Source organism: Podarcis melisellensis (assembly GCF_964234715.1).
Source record: "Podarcis melisellensis genome assembly, chromosome: 4".
NCBI lineage: Eukaryota > Metazoa > Chordata > Lepidosauria > Squamata > Lacertidae > Podarcis > Podarcis melisellensis.
The window spans coordinates 77,935,841-77,954,544 of NC_138531.1; the positions used below are offsets into that span (position 1 = coordinate 77,935,841).

Here is an 18,704-nt window from a genome sequence, read left to right on the forward strand (position 1 = left end):
CAATGAATTTAACAGATGGATGCAATAAATTACTTGTTCAATACTATTTTATTGTTTTAAAATAGGTTTCCACCCACATAAAAAGCTTTTTGTTTCAATTATGTTATACTGCAATCAAGATTAAAATCTCACAGCGCTATCAGACAGTCGAACAATTTTTTTTAACTACTCAAGGAGCATGACTGTATTACTCTCAGAACATTTCACATGCTTTGTAGCTTCCCTCCCTCCAACTCCCACCCCCACCCCCACCCCCCACTTACAGATTTAGCATTTCCCATTTATTTCGCCCTGGTATCAAAACTCCAACGTATTTGCTTTAAGCTTCTGGCTTAAAGTGCCAGAATTTGTCAGGGGCCCTGAATACATGCAGTATGCCATCGCCGCAGCTTTCTGTTTCTTTCCCTCATCTAATGAATTGAAACAAGAGAATTTCATTTGTTTGTTTTAGCAAATGCTGTATACAATCACATCAATCCAAAAAAAAAAAACATCTGGACTTTTAGCATCTATGTTAATGCATATCCCACAGAAAATAATTCCCCATTAATTTTAAAACCAGCTGCATGCTTTTTACAGTGACAACAGAGTTGAATCGCATTCACATATGGCCTGCCTTGTGTTATACAACCCTTGATGCTCTGCCCACCCAGTGTCTTCTGTCCCTTCCTGCCTCTTCAGTAATCCAGTTCCTTCCCAATGATCCAGCCTCTCCAAAAGAATTTTTGCTTCACCCCTGCCCTCCAGTGGTTTCCTAAAGATGCTCCTGTCCCAGTAGAATAACAATGGAGTAGATACAAACTGGGAGGTGCAAGCGCAAAGTGTTTGGGCTAGAGTGGTATAGCATCCACTGGAAAGATGCTCTAGCCACTACACTTGTGGCTACACCTCTGAGCCTGCTTCTCTGTCTGTCTCCTGACAGCTGGATCACTGGAAAGGAATAGCGGGAAACAACAGGATCATTGAGCAGAAACACTGTGGCAAAAATGTGCTTCTTTTCTTTACTGCAACCATGGTATCATAGGAAGTGGGGTGGCAGAAAGAGACATGCAGACGGTTATGGCAAATGAATGAGTGTGTGAATTAATAGAGGGGTATGTGAAAAGAGAGGTGAAGAATTTGGGTGGCAGTGATGTTAAATTAGGAACATCACAACTCCCTACCTCCCTACACAGACTCTCAATATCATCACCACTCCACAGTGTTTCCTTTTTCTCTCTTGAGATTCTTACGAGAGAAAAACAAAGAGAGAAACAATGTGGAGTAGCTATAGCCCACCTACCAGCAGCACATGCCTCCCAAGAAATTACCTCTGAGGAAATGCAACTCTTGACAGGAAAAAAGTTGCTGACTCCTGGCCTACAACAAAAAAAGTATAATTCAGCAGAATGAAGCAAGCAAGTATGCAACTTTTGGTTGAAGGCAGAGCTGCTGGAGCAACTAAAATAACATGCGCTTACTTGCCCACCTGCCTGCCCAGGTGATCTTTCTCCTGCTGTTGTGCAGTGCACTGGAAACATTTTATTGGTTGCTGTGGAGAGGGGCAAAATTCTACTCTATTTGTCCGTAGCCGGGGGGGCGGGAAGAATGAACGTGCCAGAATGCCCAGTGCAACTCAGTGCTAAACGTGGGTTTTAAATTTTCTTTGACTAAGATGATTTTGATTAAGCAGCTTTATTTCCAGGGCAGAACATTGGAAAGCGGGAGCATGTTTTATTTTTTTAATGGAATGTAGGGACCTAACATACACAATAATCATGCCAGATTAAGGCAATCCAACCCAGATTATGGTTAGTTGAAGCCTTGGAGCTGTATTAATTTGAGCGGCGGTGCAGCAGAACATGACCCTCTAAACAGACTGATGCATCTATGTTCTGTAAAGGAATCGAAATCTCATGTCTATAATACAAGCAGGAAGTTCCCATTTGCAGACATTTGTTACCACCTTCCATATCTTCACAACAGCCATGTAAAATAGGTTAGGCTGGACATTGGTGACTGGACTAAAGCAGGAAGTGAGCCAAAGCAATGATGAGATAAGTGCACATATTCTGAGTAATTTATGTTTTTTCAAGGTTTGGGGAGTGGTAATGTTTGTTGTTTGCTGACTGCTGTGAAACGGCATATGCTCAGGGTTCTGCTTTCTAACAAGACTTCTTTTGCAGTACTTCATTCCATGCATTCCTTTTTGGGGGGGGGGGGGAAGGAGGCCTCCAACCATCTTAATCAACCCTTAGAAGCTTTATGAAATGGAATTCTGTGCCTACTTAAATAAAATGTGTGTAACATATTCCAGAACTATAACTTGATGGTTTTTTTAGTCAGAGGCTATCTATTCATACCTTTCCAAGAACTGCAGCTTGTTTGAAAATACTTTGTTTTAGATCATCTGCTTTCTTCAAATGAAAAGAATTCCTTTGACTCTGGATGACAAATACTATTTCTTTTAGTTCTGTGAATCAAAAATAAGTAATAATCGTTAAAGGAGGGGGGAGACAGTGAGTTTCAAGGTTATTGCAGATAATACTTTTTAAAATTTATTCAAATAATTAACTTGCCGAAATAAGGATCTACTGACCTTAATAAAACTTGTGGAGACAACATGAAATAAAAGCTTTCAATTTAAGGATAGTATTGTCTCATTTGTTTCTGAACCAGGCTGAAAATGTTCATTAGCTTGCCACAGAGATTTCAATTCACAAACAGTGTGGTGTGAAAAATAAGACTCGCTGTAAGTGTAAGCTGGTCACACAAATTCAATCCAATTCAAAAATTGTTTCTATATTGAGACTAAAAGCAATTACACTTTAACCTAAAGCAAACAGTTTCCATCAGTCAGTCATTTCTGCCGAAGATGCATCAAGCCCCACTGAAAACAAATCTAAATTTGTCTCATAAATGCAAAAAGAGTTCACATAACATTCTCAAAATATCTGATGCTCTACTAAGCATACATAACAGAATCTGTTGCAATTTCTTACAATGACCCATCTCCTCCCTGGTTCACAGCTGCCTGGTAATCACTGGTTGTTCACATAGTTTACAAGTATGTTGAATAAAATACCTTCTAATTGAAAAGTTGTCTAGTGATATATGGTTAGCTACTCTAGCTGGTTGTTTGCTCGTACATAGTAGCAGAGATCTTAAAGTCAATGTAACTACATACGCTATTACATACAACAGTGTTTCCCAACCTTTTTTGGGCAAAGGCACACTTGTTTCATGAAAAAAATCTCGAGGCACACCACCATTAGAAAATGTTTAAAAAATTAACTCTGTGCCTATATTGACTATATATAAAGTAACTCTCTTTAATAGGAATCAAATAAACACAAAGAAAGTATTTTATAATTACTTTATTATGAAATAGTAAGTAAACAGAAATATGAAAAATTATAAAATACTTTATTCAGTGCGCAACCTGGGCCTGTTTGGCTGAACACAAAGCTGATATTCTGGCTGGAATCGAAGAAAGACACACACGTAGCTCTTCGTCAACAGCTCTCTGTCTCTCTCTGTATTTAGTTTTTATAGCAATCATGCTTGAAAAGCTAAACACACCAATTTAGGGCTTGTTCACGTGTATAGCAGCGAGCTTTGGGGGAATGAGTTGGTGTCAAACTCTAGAAACTTCCTGCCATGCAACTGCAGCTGGTCACATGAATGTCAGCCCCCTATACTGAACACAGCACACATCAGCTTTTAACACAAAACGCAGTGGCTGTGTGCAGTGTTGTAAACTAGCCTTTAGTCTGTGAATGTCAATGATTCTCAGCTATGAAGGTCCCACAAATGTGGGGGGAAATGCTCTCAGGACCAAACCAAATGAGGCAGAGGAGGCCATTGATCAGCTTCTGCCACATTTTAAAGCCTCAAAGCAGTCCTGAGGTTGCTCATTTGATTTGGGGAAAGTGTAGAGTCCACCCATTCCTTTTGTATCCTTTCTCAATCTGTCCTGCTTCACTATACCTATGCACCAGTCCCTCTCGTCCTTACACAACTACCTGGCCATTCTGTACTCTCACTTCTACAGGTGTGGCTCTCTCTCTCCTCCTCTCCACATATGAGCTGCATCACACCACACCAACACAAACAAACACACTCCAGCTTTTTAATGCTGCCTGCTTCCTCAGAGAGAGGTGGCTGGGCTCAACCCTCCTTCTGAGCAACGTTGTTGACCCACGCTGAAAAACTGCTGCCTGCTGCTGCCGTATCTTACGTGGCTGTCAACGAAACGCACTCTGCACATGTTCAGAGGCTCCGACTATGAGAGTTCTGGGGCGCCGAGGCGAGGCCAAGGCTGACGCTGCCTCAGGTGCGTCTCCCTCCCTGCACCTGCGTCAAGCTCCAGCCCGCGTCCCTCACCTGCCTGTCTCTCCTCAGAGCACGGAGGCGGCTCACCCCCGCCACCCCGCCCACCAAAGCCTCGATTGGCTGCGGGAGGTGGCACTCTTATCTCCCTTTCAGACAGCAGACAGCCTCTTCTGACAGCTCCTCTGCCATTCGCGCAGCGACCCCAGCCTCTATTTTCTAAGTGGCTTACAGGGCTGCCAATTGCGGTGCAGCAGCCAACCCTGCCCCCACCCCCCTGTGGCCATTGGCTACCTCCTAACACCAGCCTCCTCCTCCTAATTCTCTAGCTGGGCAGCATCACCCCACTTTGGAGAGCACCTTGCCCATTGGCTAGCTGCCTACCAGCGTTTCCCCTTACAGCTCCTAGGAGTAATCTTAGCCTCCTCGCTGCTGTGCTCCGATTGGTTAGAAGAGGGTGGCACTAAGGCTTTTTTTTTAATTGGCGGAAATTCGATGCTGCTTTCGTCCTAGGGATTCTTGGAGTGGCTCGGAGCGTTCGGGATGGAGATTTGGGAAGCGAGCGGCGATGGGATGTGGGAGGGAGCTCGCTCACCGCCCCGCGTGTGCTCGCCGCCGCCGCCCCGCCTCTCGCCGCCCGACTCGCCCGCCTCCCTCCCACGGCACACCAGGCAACGTCTCGCGGCACACTAGTGTGCCGCGGAACACCGGTTAGGAAACACTGACATACAAGTTTGTATAGCTACTTATGGTATCATAAACCAACAGGCATACGTATTGGGGTGTGTATAAAACTCTATTACCTAAACATAGGATTTTCTTTGCTTAGGTGTTAGGTGTGAAACCTTTTTCTCAATAAAAAATCTATTTGTTCCTTTTCTGAAACTTGAGTGTAAAGTACAACTCCACTTTAGTTAACCCACTCCTTTCCATAATTCCTGTAGTATTGTAATACATTGAATTACAGGTGTTCTGTAGATCTTTCCTCATTATGCTCACCACCTCATTGTAATCATTGAAAATTTCCTAAGAGCCAATGGACAAAAATGCTAAAGTTTGCAATACAGAAATTATAGTATTATATACTGCTTTTCAGGCTAACTCACAAAGAAGTTTACAAAATAAAGCATAATAATACAAAAATTAAAACTAACAAACAAAAAATAGCACTTTACTAAAGAGTGGCATCTGTGACTATGATGTGTTGGTCCTTCTACAATGGAAAGAAAAACATTTTGGAAAGAAAAACACTTTCACAGCTGTAAATACAACCTTTTTTTTAACTGTTAACATACATTTGTAAAATCACAAATATGAATAAAAGAGTAATACTACTATATACTATAGGAAATTTACTTCAAATAATTTTATAAATGTTAAAGAAACAGCGTATGAGCAAACATGAATCTCAACATTTATAATTCTCACACCAGAAACAGGCTTTAGGAGGCTTTCTAGGTTTCTGAATTTGGTTTTAATAAAAGCTTAAACTGCCCTCAAACTGATCTTCTAATATAATATTATATTTGAAATATCTAACATAATGTTAAATTTCAAGTATCTGTGTGCCTCTTATAGAAATCAAAGGCAATCTAGTTGATGACTTAGCAATAGTCTTTTTGAAAGCTAAGGCTCTCAGCTTCCCTGCCAATTAGCCATGGTGGCTGGTGCTAATGAGAGTTGCAGTCCACAACTTCTGGAGGGGACCGCGTTGGTTATTCTTGGTTATCCCATATTTGCCAAATACCACACCTGCAATGTTTGCTGCATTTCTTAGTCATGATAGTGCTCATGCTTATGAACAAACCAGCCAGTGCCAAAATGCACTAAAAATAATCTTGAGATTAAAGGATGTTCCAAAAAGACTGATTAACTGGCAACTCTGTACAAATCATTTTGAGGGGCTGAAGAACTAAATGGATTAATTCTAGCTTATTATCATCTTCATCATGTTTAATCAGTAATCAGCTGGCAACACTATCAGCAATGCTATAATTTTTACAAGATCACATTTGTAAGAGTGGCAAATAACAGTGTAGACTGGAGGTGAAGTTGTGAACATTCCCCCCACTCCAAAAAATTAATAATAAAGCTTTAACTGCTGCTAGAAGAAATAGAGGAAAGAAACATGGAGGGGCTATAGTTCAGTGCTAGAGAACATGCTATGCCAAAGCCCAGATTCAGTCCCTGCTATCAGCTAGCAGGTTATGGGAAATATTGCTGATTTGAGACCATGGACAGCTGCCTCCAGTTGGAGTAGTAGACAATACTTAGTTGGATGGGTGGGTGAGTCTGTCCTTGTATAAGACAGCTAACTTCTTATATAAAAACCCACAGCTTTAGACGACTTTTAAAGGGAAATAGAATATATATATATATTCTAACTAGTCACAATGGCTATATCACCATCTGAGGCACTACACCACCAGCAGCAGGACTGTATAGGCCCCCAAAGATATGAGGCACCCAATACATTGCTGAACTGTGGCTCTCCACAGACCTTCATTCAGCATTGAGAACCCAGGACAAGAGGCAATTCAAGCAAACACTGGACAAAAAAGTCTGAGAAGATCTGGAAACCGCTTTAATCTTCTTAGGCTGTAATCTTGTCATTTACCTAGGAGTAAGCCCCCTTGAACTCAATGCAACTTATTCCTGAGTAAACATGCATGCACTGTTAATGAGTGACAGTGGTGGGCTTTTGATTAAAATAAATAAAAAATTAAAACTAATTTTCTATTTCCCCCCACTGTTTTCTCTTAACCCAACACAAGTGAAACGTTAAATGCTGAGACCTCGATATAATAACAACCAAGTATGTTGGGACCACCTTTTAAAATACCGTAGCTAGGCAGGAAGGACACCCCACCACAATGCCACTGAGAATCAACTACTGGGGAGCAGCAACTGGAGAGAAGCTCTTGCCTTTGTGTCCTGCTTGTGGGCTGCCCAAAGCCATGTGGTTGTTTTGGACTCCAGATGTTTTGGACTACAATACCCATCATTCCTGACCACTGGTCCTGTTAGCTAGGGATCATGGGAGTTGTAGACCAAAACATCTGGAGGGCCGCAAGTTGGGGATGCCTGGACTAGGTGAACCAGTTGATCTGATCCAGGAAGGCTCAGGAGTGACAATAGTAATGTCTCCAATGGCCCAAGAACATGCTATACAGAATAACCTGACAATGTATGAGATATACATGATTCAGTCTAACAGACAGACTGCAGATTGAAATACTTAAAAGACTTACTTACCCTTGCTTATTTTAGTCGAGTTTCCACTTCTTTCTGACGTCTGTATTAAGATAATACAAACAATATAACCATACATTAAAATAAAATGCAATGGTTTGCTTAAAACTTGCTAACTAGCTTGTCACAACCCCACTCAAATAGCTGTGCAATCTCAATAAGCCATACTAAATCCCTAAGGGAAGTATTATTATCCCTATGTTGTATGAAAAGAGCTAAACCATAAGACATATAATGGTAAGCCAGGGTAAAACAAACTATGGTTTACTGGGAATGCGCAGTTGTGCTGGTCCATGCTCTTCAAATCACACCAGCCCCCTCCTTCCCTTGCTGTACCAGAAGGAAAGAGACCAGAGCACTGGTTTACTGTCATGTGCAAACCAGCAAACTGTTTCTCTGCAACCATGAATGCTGGTTCGCACATAATACCAGGACAGCATTCTGGTTTGTTTTCTCCTGGTGTGGCAAAGTGAGGAGGGGGCATGATTTGAGTGGCATGCACCAGCATACTTCCCTGTTACTGGTAAGCCGCAGTTAGTTTAACTCTGGTTTACCATTACATGTCAACTAGGCCAGAGACCAGAATCTTGCATAAGACCATCGGATGAGTTTCCAGCTCAGGTTAACATTAAAATTATATACACACATTTTTAGCTGCTCGTTATACCTCCTCCAAGTAACTAAGCTTATGTAATGTAGAAATGAGTTTATATGACTTAATTTTTATTAGAAATTTAATTGCATAAACATGTTATCAGTGCTACCATTCTAAAATGTTGTTTTATAACAATTAATTTGGACTAAATACCTAATAAAAAGCCATGATAACAATTAATTTGAGCTAAGCACCAAATAAAAAGCCATGAAATAAAGATGACTAAAATGCACACACTTAGAAGCGTCACACTCTTATGTGATATACAAGTAATCTCATCATTTAATGAGAATATTAATCTATGGGAAAACCCTCTATCCAAATTATATTGCAACCTAAATAAATATGAAGAAAGGTTCCTGCAGAGCCCAAAATAAAACCCAGTAAATCTAAGATATGTACATTTGTGTCAGAATTTAAGCTTTGCACTTAAAAGCAAAGGGTTCACAGTCCCATCACCCAGGAAACCACGTTCTAAAAATATCTCAGCTGCTATTCAGCAGCTACCAAACAAACTGAAATGGAGTGTGTTTCTCAGGATTGTCTGTGAATTGTGTTGACAAACTGGCCGCATAGTAAAAGTAAAGAGGAAGCATTTTTCTGAATTCCACCTACAGAATCATAGCATTTGAAGAAACCCAATGGAACAACTAGTCCATGTTTCTGCCCTAAAGAAGTTACCATGTTTTTCCATGTATAAGACACCCCCACGTATAAGACAACTCCTATTTTTTTAACCTAAAATTAAGAAAATGAAACCCTAAAATAGAAGTGAAAATCTGGATGATTGGCGATGTCAAGTTGTTGATCTTTTGGGGGGCGATCACCCTCAAAGTTTCCAGCAGAAGCAGTTTCCAGCAGAAGAACTTTGCAGAAGCAAAGGCAGCGACTGGGGCACCACACGCTCCCTCTCAGTGGCTGCTGCTGCTGCGGGGAAGCAGGCTCCCAAGCAGGATGCCAAGGAAGAGCCGGGGGAAGGCAGTGGCTGCTCTGTGTCGGGCCATGCCGTCGAGCAAACTGAGCTGAGGAAGGTGATGAGCGGGCTGGGGGCAGGGTGGGAGTTTGATAGGGGAAGAGGGGGAAAAGGAAAGAATGGCAAGGAGAGGTAGCTGAGGCAGCTCTCAGCGGCGGTGGTGGCAGCTGCTCTTGATCCGGTGGTCAAATCAGCATGGGCTTCGGGAGGCGAGCCAGTCATCAGCATGCCGCCCGGAGGGGGGGAGAAAGGGGGGACAGCAGCAGGAGGGACCGCCTCAGCCTGTCCAAGCCAAAATCCCAGACATATACTTAAATATTTTTAAAACTCCCCCAGATGCCCACGTTTGGTGCACAAGATGACCCCCAATTTTTTACTATTTTTTTAAAAGCAAAAAAACTTCATCTTATACATGGAAAAATACGGTACATGTATGCCCCAATACTCAGAGCATGATGTACGAGCCAAATCCAGTTAGAGGAGTCACTTCTGCTGACATATTATCACCCTGCTTTCTTCTTTCACTCTGCCCCATACCCTTTCCTTTCCTTTCCCTTCCCTACACTAAATCAGAAGCTCCCAACTGTTTAGGTGTATGAAGAACCTCCCATGCAAACCAACACAGCAGCACTTCAGGCAAAGACTGAAGCCTCTTCTGAGACTGCAAAAGCTGAAACTTTCAGCAGAAGGTGGTGCTTGCAATCCCCAATATGCAACCTATATAAGTTGTTATAACTGGGAACAAGATGTTATCAAGAAAAATGAATGGGTTATTGCACAGAGGGCGGGTGGATCTTGAAGTAAATAGACTTAATTGAATATCTGAGCGGAAATGAGAATAAGGCACCATAGGCTGCTTCTTTGTTTGGCTTTCAATCTGAGTGGGATCAGAAACTAACTATACAGATGTGTCTGAAAAATGCTACCCATTCAACTGACCCTGCAATACCTGTACACAAGATGTGACACAATAACATCACAGTACAATATAACTGAGGCTATAGCTTGGCAAACTTCTCTTTAAAAACTCTGATCCTTTGCTACCTCTAAATTAGAAAGGTCACCTGTTCCGCAATGGAAGCATATAAAATGAGGGTATACACGGCAGTTCACAAAACAACACATAGGACACAATCCTCCAAGCAGAGCTCCTATACATGCCTCTTTCACTTCAAGGAGACATATCAATATGGCATGGACAACATCTCCTCCAAAAATGCTAGCTTCCTAGAGCTGGAACACAAAATGTAGTACCTGTGACAGCTGCTCAGTCCTGTCCTTTACATCTTCTGCAGCAACGTTTAGAGCTAAAGCTGGAACATGGGAGGGAAAATGTTATCTACCTTTTTTCTCAAAGTGGTATCTCATTTTCAAATTTGACAAATTATGTCTAAACAGGATTTTTAAAAAGCAATTTAGATAATAGTATCTCTTAAATGCATAGAATGCCTGTAATAATCTTATTCAACCACGAGACAATTCTGCTGTTTTCAAAAGTAGTATCATTTGCTGTAGCCTGACAATTTTACTCTCATGCATCTCTGGACAGAAAATCGTTCTTTGATGTGGAGCCAATTTATTTTGGCTTCAAGTCAAAACAAATCCTACACAGAAATAACATCTGGGCACTCCAGCACTTCAGAATAATAATAATAAATAACAACATGGTAGCACATGGGGGATCTGAATTCCTCTTTACCCTTAGGATAAAGTCTGCCATTATCAGACAAAACCTCCTTCGGATACAGGGTGAGTTCATGCTCCAGTTTTCCAGAAACAATACTAGCAGTGAGGCGCTGTTAAACTTTGAAAGAGCTGCTATTATTCCTGGGTGCTAGCTGAACAGCAGCACAAGTGCCACTAATTCATCAAGGTAACGTAAAATGAATTGTCACAGTTAAAAGTAGACAGCAACAGCTCAGAAACTAGAGACTAAGCTTACACAATCTCACATGCTGAAAACAGGTTTGTAATCTCGTCACAATTAGAATAGATTGGGGGTGGTTGACAGGTGGCACAAATTTCAGTTCTAGAAAAATTTCAATATTAAACAAGGCAAATATGAAAGGCAGAAAGTGGCTTGCCTATATGTATGGAGAGAAACTCCATCAACAAAGATAGGAGCCCAAACTGACTCCCATCTTAGGGAGCAACAAATAGGCACCAAGGGAAAACGTTCTTCAATCAGGCCTTTGGCTGATTAGTATTCTACAGCCTTTTAAATGTATTTGTGAGAGTGGGAGTTATTGATTTGTTGTTTCTGTTTTAATCATTTATTTGTGCTTTTATCCTGCATTTTTATCTTATGAACTGCCCTGAGATCTTTTGATTAAGGGTGGTATATAAATCAAATAAATAATAAATGTTGGCTCGTTGAAAGATCTAAGTAGATGTAGTCTTCCCTTCACCTGCCAGATCACAAGCCAAGATCACATGCCTGGGCTACAAGTGAAGTGTGCTTGTCTTGGCTGTTTATGAGGAGTGAGTAGGTAGCCTGCCCTGCTACTCCGTCTGCTTCAGCCAAGCCCATCCCCCCTACTGATCCTGAAGGGGTTATAGTGGAGAGCTCCATAGAGATGTTTGCCCCAGGGTATAGCAACTGTGAAAAAGGTGAATTTCATACTGGGGATCATTAGAAAAAGAAATGAAAATTTAAAATGTCAGTATCATAATCCATGGGGCAACCTTGCTTGGAATACCGCATACCGTTCTAATCATCTAATTTCAAAAATGATACTGCAGAGTTGGAAAAGGCTCAGAAAAGGGCAACAAAAATGATTAAGGTGCTGGAGCAATTCATCTAGGAGGATAGGTTACAGCATCTGAGGCTTTTTTGTTTACAGGAAATCCAAGAGGAGATACAGTAAGCCTACAACTTGTGTTCGCTTTACTTGTGCGATTGCAACCTTAGGTGTTTGGGGATTAGGAATTATTGGAGAGCTCTCCTCTCTCCATTTATTCTCCCTTCCCACTCACACACCCAGTGGGTTTTCCTCACTTACTGGGCTTTGGGAAGGGAGCAGGAGGGCTCTGGCAGTGTCCCAGAGGCCTGTGACATCTTCCCAAAGCCCAGTAATCATGATAGTGCCTTCCTTAATAGCCTCTGGGAAGGAGATGTAAGGGGTCTAGGAGAGTCCCAGAAGCCAGTGGGGAAGGGGCTTCCTTCTCGCTTCTCCTCTGGGAAGATCATGGGAGGGCCCTGAGACCACACCCCAGTAAGCAGCCCTAACAGAGAGATGTTTTTGCTGATTCCTGACTTTGCCCCATTTTGCCTTTGAACACAGAACCCCTGAACAAAACCCTCTAGCAGGCCCACTGCATGCTAGAGTTATATATGATAATGCATAGTGTGAAGAAAGCAAATAGCGGAATATTTTTCTCCTCTCATAATGCTAGAGCTCGGGGGTCATGAAGCTGAACGTTGGAAGATTCAGGACAGACAAAGAAAAGTACTTTTTCCTCACAGCACAAACTATAGAATTCACTCCCACAAGGGACAGGCCACCAACCTGAATGACTTTAAGAGGGGGAAAAAGTTTTCCTTCCAGTAGCACCTTAAAGACCAACTAAGTTAGTTCTTGGTATGAGCTTTTGTGTGCATGCACACTTCTTCAGAAGTGCATGCACACGAAAGCTCATACCAAGAACTAACTTAGTTGGTCTTTAAGGTGCTACTGGAAGGGGAATTTTTTTTTTTTTTTTTTTTTTTTTTTTTTTTTTTACTATGGCAGACCAACACAGCTACCTATCTGTGACTTTAAGAGGATTAGACAAATTCATGGAAGATAAGGCTACTAGCCAACTGGTTGATTCTGCCCCCATCCCCATAATTGTTTACCTGCTATGTTTCTTTCTTTCCCACCCTACTTTTAAACTACTGAATGCAATCTTCAGCCTGTATCCATGAGGAGAGAATGGCCAACAACATAATATTAACATGCACGAGGAAAGGAGCCATCTGCTCTGAGAAGTGCTTGATTCTCCACTATATTTCATCCTCAGTGTTTGGAAAGGGATTTGCATGCATACTGCAACTCACTGACTAAGTAACAGTCTGAGAATTAACAGTGGTGATAGGTTGATTTTAGTGAGAACCAAGTCCATGAAAGGGATGAGCTGTGTTATGCAGAAAAGCTCTTTGGGGAATTAACCATTTCAAGTTTGGCATCCTTTAAATTTATTAACATGCTAAATAAGTAGGGACCATTTTTTAACTTCTGAAAGATCTCCACTAGGGTAAAAAGCAACTTCAGAAATGTTCTGCGTAAATTCCTGCTGTTATGTATCAAACAATTTCAGCACTTGGAGATTGATCAAGAGAGCAGAACAGAAATATTCAGTAAGTGTCTGATCTTATATCCCCCCTTAGCATATTTGGCTGGTCTGGGTCCTCTTTCCATGGTAATTACAGCTGTTCCCAATATTGCTCTCCAAATGATGGATACAGAGGTAGGAGTCAAAAGTATAATGAAGAGGGTGGGCAATTCATTTTAAAAAAATGTGTTTAGACAAGAGCCTGGGGATAACTGCTAACACTTTCCCAGCTGACTGAAAGCAAGAGAGATTAGATTGCTGGATGGAAGTTGCTAGACACAGAAAGGAGCCCACACTTGCTCTTCCTCTGCACCATAACTTATTAGGTAAAGGGCAAAGGGACCCCTGACCATTAGGTCCAGTCGTGGCTGACTCTGGGGTTGTGGCGCTCATCTCGCTTTATTGGCCAAGGGAGCCGGTAATGTGGCCAGCATGACTAAGCCGCCCGCTTCTGGCGAACCAGAGCAGCGCACAGAAACGCCGTTTACCTACCCGCTGGAGCGGTACCTATTTATCTACTTGCACTTTGACATACTTTCGAACTGCTAGGTTGGCAGGAGCAGGGACCGAGCAACGGGAGCTCACCCTGTGGCGGGGATTCGAACTGCCAACCTTCTGATCAGCAAGCCCTAGGCTCTGTGGTTTAACCCACAGCGTCACCCATGTCCCACCATAACTTACTAGTTTCATGCTATAGCTTTTTGTAGCCATGAAGACAGGCCCAATATAAGCTTTCATACTTTATTATTCATATTTAAGATATATACTATGGATAAAAATATAACTTGTGTCTCAATACAGTATGTCAATTTATCAGAAATTATCAGCATATGCTTGCTGTGCCTTTAAGCATTCTGGGAGCAAATCTATAACAGATCTGTCACAGTTTATATTATGCCTGACAAATAAGTAATTCCATATAAAAGATTCACAATGCTGACATCCCACATAAATCTGTCCTTTAAAATGAAGCAAAAAGCTACCTAACAGTCACTACAAGCCAAAGCCACCATCACTACTGAAAACAAATGTCAATATTCATGCCTCTGAATGTCTTTGTAAATAGCTTGGGGTCACTTTTGTGAGGAAATATAATAATAATAACAACATCATCACCATCATCAAATGAAATAAAGATATTAGCAATTAAACAGTCTAAGAGAAATCAAGGCTCTACACTTACAATAAGTAGATACCTAGCCCCAGTACACGTCTCTAAAGTCAAATACATAGTTTCAAAGACCTCCTAGATGTCTCTCAACAACGTTATGGTATAACTCAGTAGGTTGCTCATTTTGGTTTTAACAAATTATACCTAAATAGAGTAAGAAAGCAGTTTAGATAATAGGAACAAATAAGAACGAATAATAGGAACGAATAGAAACGAAACTCAGGAGATCATGTGGAAAGCCTCCATATCCTGTCAATTACCACCCAAGCACATTCGTTACACCTTAATTCTATCTACCATGAAATAATTTGAAATGCTATTTTAGAATTTAGGGGTGCAATCCTAAATACACTTACTGTTCAGTCATACTAAAAATAAATGGGACTTACTTCAGAGTTAACAAGCTTTGAATAAGGTTAAAAGAGTCTTAATTGTGTTTTGAACTTAACAGATTAAACACTTTGCACATGTAAACTGCAAGGCATCTCTATGGCCTCTATTTTCAAGGTCAACACACAAATGCTGTTTTGTACAAACCTTGTATTACTTAGAAAATAATATATTACATTGCAAAATGTATTTCAGTGCAAAGCCTCTACATAAACATGGTATTCACAGTTCCTCGCCTTTTGCACGCAGGTGAGAGGCCACATAGGGAGATGTGAATTAAAATATGCAGCAGAAATGCTGCCTGGCTCATCATAACGTTTAAATATCTCATGCAAGCACAGAGTCTATAATTTATAAAATATTAATACACATGAACCCTGAAACAAATCAAGGATCAGATACTAGTCTGCATAGGAGGACAACTTTTTTCCACTCCAAAATACAGAAAAATCCTGTAAGGAATTATTTATAACTTCTCCCTCTCAAAGCACAATCTTATTTACATATAGAAAGCAGCGTGTATCACTTGAGTTCAGTGGGGCTTGTTCCCAGGTAACTGGGTAAAAGACTGCAGCCTGCCAGGTTTGAATCATAGAATTTTAGAGTTGGAAGGGTCTCAGAGTCCCTTGTCCAGGGGTTGGCAAAGTTTTTGTGGCTTGGGCTGGTTCATGGTCCTGCAGACGCCACGGTGGGCCAGAGTGTGTGTGTGTGCGCACACACACATGCACAAATGCTATTTCCAGCGCTCCTTCCAGCAAGGAGAAGGCGTGTGCAGATTCCCATTGGCTGCAGGAGCTTCCTGCAGCCAATGGGAAGCCAGTCCCTGCTCTGCTCTGCGCTGGTTTAGCGTGGCGCACAAGAGCCGGCCGAGCGGGCAGCGGAGGTTCCCAAGCAGGCAGCGGGGGTACATGGGCCGGTTAAACGACCCCCATGGGCCTTAGGTTGCCGACCCCTGATCTAGTGCAACAGGAATCTCAAGTAAAGCATCTATGACAGCCATCTAACCTCTGCTTTAAAATCTCCAAGGAAAAAGAGTCTGCTACCTTCCAATGAAGTCCATTCCATTGTTGAACAGCTCCTGCTGTCAGAAAATTCTTCCTGGTGTTTAGTCAGAATCTTGTTTCTTATATGTTGAAGCTATTGGTTCGGGTCCTACCCACTGGAGCAGGAGAAAACAAGCTTGCTCCATCTTGCATGTGAGAACTTTTCAATAAGAACTTGTGGGCCTTTTCCTCCTTGTTTCAGACAGTACTTATCTGTCATTCCTTTAACTATAAGCCCTGAGCAATTCTCACACTTGCTGCTCCAATGTTTGGATTCAAATGTTGACCCATTTGATGATCGAAAATAATATTGGTTTATAGAAAGTAGATTTGTTGGGAGTTATCTTGGAGTGGATGTGTTGAATAATTTTCTACATATGGGTGACAGATGAAGAATTGGAAGTTCACTTTTTCTCTTCTTTTTCCTTTCTTTCTTTTTTCCCCTTTCTTCTTTTCTTGTCATCTTGTTTTTCCCTTTTTCTTTCTGATCTGATCTGGTATTAATCTTTGTATTCTCTTCCAAATTTCAGTAAGATATATTCAAAGCAAAAAATCCAAAATATTGACCCCAAATAGTTGTTACTTCCTAAAATAGGCACCTGTTTTCAGCCTTTCAAACTCGGAGTTCTACCTAATTAACAATAAAAATATTTGAAGATTGTTGAGGTGGAAGCTTCAGTCCGCTTGGCAAATGAGCCCAGTTTTAGAACTGAAATAGTCTGAGATGTTTCAAATATTTTACTAAATCATCAGCAGTTCAGGGATTAAATTCACCAATATTACACACCAGTGTAACAAAAAAATCCAATACAGAGTGCTCCTGTGAAGTGTTCCAGATAGTTAGCCATGTCGTCTTTTAGGGCACTCCATTCATTTCCCCTCCTATTCAATTTCCCACCATCACCCAACAGGCCACAGAACACATTCAGTTCTTATTAGGTCATTTCCAGTGGCTTTTCCCGAAGATTTTAATAGTCCAGCTGTTTTAATAGTCCTGTTGATACTGCCCTCTTGTACATGAGTGGTGCCATAATGGCTAAATACATAAATGCACTCAAGCTTGAACACTGGAAATAGAGGGAATTGTATTTATTTATTTCGTATATTTGAAATTACCAGTGCCATTTAAGCAAATGACTTACCAGTGAAGCACTTGCCCCTGCTTTTGTCAGGAATGAGGAAAAAAACCTACAGGTTGACTCAAAATAGACCTACTTCATGAATATGACTAACCTGAATCCATTAATTTCAATGGGTCTACACTTAAAAATATGTGATTGAATACCACCCATTGTTTCCAGTTGCACCTTTCTGCAAATGGAAGGAGTCTCTCTGATCTAGCAGAGCCCTCTAGTAGTGGAAGAGATGCAAACAGCAAATTTTGTCACATTCCCCTTCCCCTTGCCTGCACAACCTTCTGCAATAGTCTAGAGCTAGTCCCCTAATTCTCCAAAGCAGTGGTTCCCAATTAGCTAAGTACTACGGATCCCGTTTTTCAAAAGTCAAGCCTACTTTTAAAAATGTTGATATTCCAGTGGTAATTGCTGCTATGTGTATGGTCCCAACACACCCTCCAACATACCCCAGTGAGAAACCAGGCCATGTGTCTTCTGGGTCACACTCCTGTATAAGTCATGTGACCTACACTAGAACACAGTGACCAAAAACATGCCTTTGGGGCATCACAATCTTGTGCAAGTCACACATTCAATCACAGTCTTACACATTTGGCAGCGCCATTCTCCCATGCATGCAACAGCACAGCAAAAACAGCACAGCACACAATGGGATGTCCTGGACAGTTGACTGGTATGTGCCACATACCCCCTGGGTGGGTTACACTTACCCCCTGGGGTCCACAGACCACAAATTGGGAACCACTGCTCTAGAGCAAAGGTCTGTAGTTCAAACTGGTGGAAGACAGCTTCCCTCTCCTTCCATTAGCAGACGCCTCTGCTGGATCAAAAATCCTTTGACAATTGTAGTGCAGCACTTCATTCAACACTAGGGGTGTCTAAAATCTGAAGAAGATACTCTACCCACATATATTTTTTCAACCACTCTGGGGGCTTTTTTTTTTTTAACAATCAAACAGTATATAAATTTTATGAAATATATTTAAAACTTGAGGTTCACAGACATGTCAGTTGATTGCACATTGTAAACAGAGGGTGTAGTCTGCTGCAAGAATACTCTAAACTAATACCCACAGTGACTGTACATCAACCTTTCCTTTTGATGAATGTCTTCCATAAGATAATAATAACATAAGACCAGCCCTGCTGGATCAGACAAGGCCTATCTGTTCCCACAATGGAGACCCAGATGCCTACAGGAACCCTCCTGCTTGTGTTCCTCAACAACTGGCATTCAGTCTGAGCAGTGGGTCTTAGAACCCAAAGGAAAGTTCATGGAAGGGAGCGTGCAGAACCTGGCATTCCTGCCTTCTCCTTCCCCCATCATCCCCCACTAAAAAGCCTCTCCCAGAGGTTAGGATTCCTGGTGAATCAGCTGACATGGTACAAGGGCTGAGCGGAAATGGGTGGTCCTCAAAATTCAGGCAAAAGCATCTTCCATGGGCAGGAGCCCTTGAAT

General features: G+C 41.6%; 1 protein-coding gene across 7 annotated transcripts in view; it reads right to left on the reverse strand.

Moving 5' to 3' along the window:
• B3GLCT (beta 3-glucosyltransferase) overlaps nt 1-18,704 on the reverse strand; it is a 76,678-nt gene that overhangs the window by 50,473 nt on the left and 7,501 nt on the right. For 5 of the 7 annotated variants that reach the window (XM_081909377.1, XM_081909381.1, XM_081909378.1 and 2 more), the window contains exons 2-4: nt 10,446-10,504; nt 7,567-7,606; nt 2,343-2,452 (exon numbers count right to left, since the gene is read on the reverse strand). In XM_081909377.1, the coding sequence (XP_081765503.1) occupies nt 2,343-2,452; nt 7,567-7,606; nt 10,446-10,504 (209 nt within the window). The remainder of the gene's footprint in view (nt 1-2,342; nt 2,453-7,566; nt 7,607-10,445; nt 10,505-18,704) is intronic. The other 2 variants (XM_081909382.1, XM_081909383.1) reach the window with 1 other exon arrangement.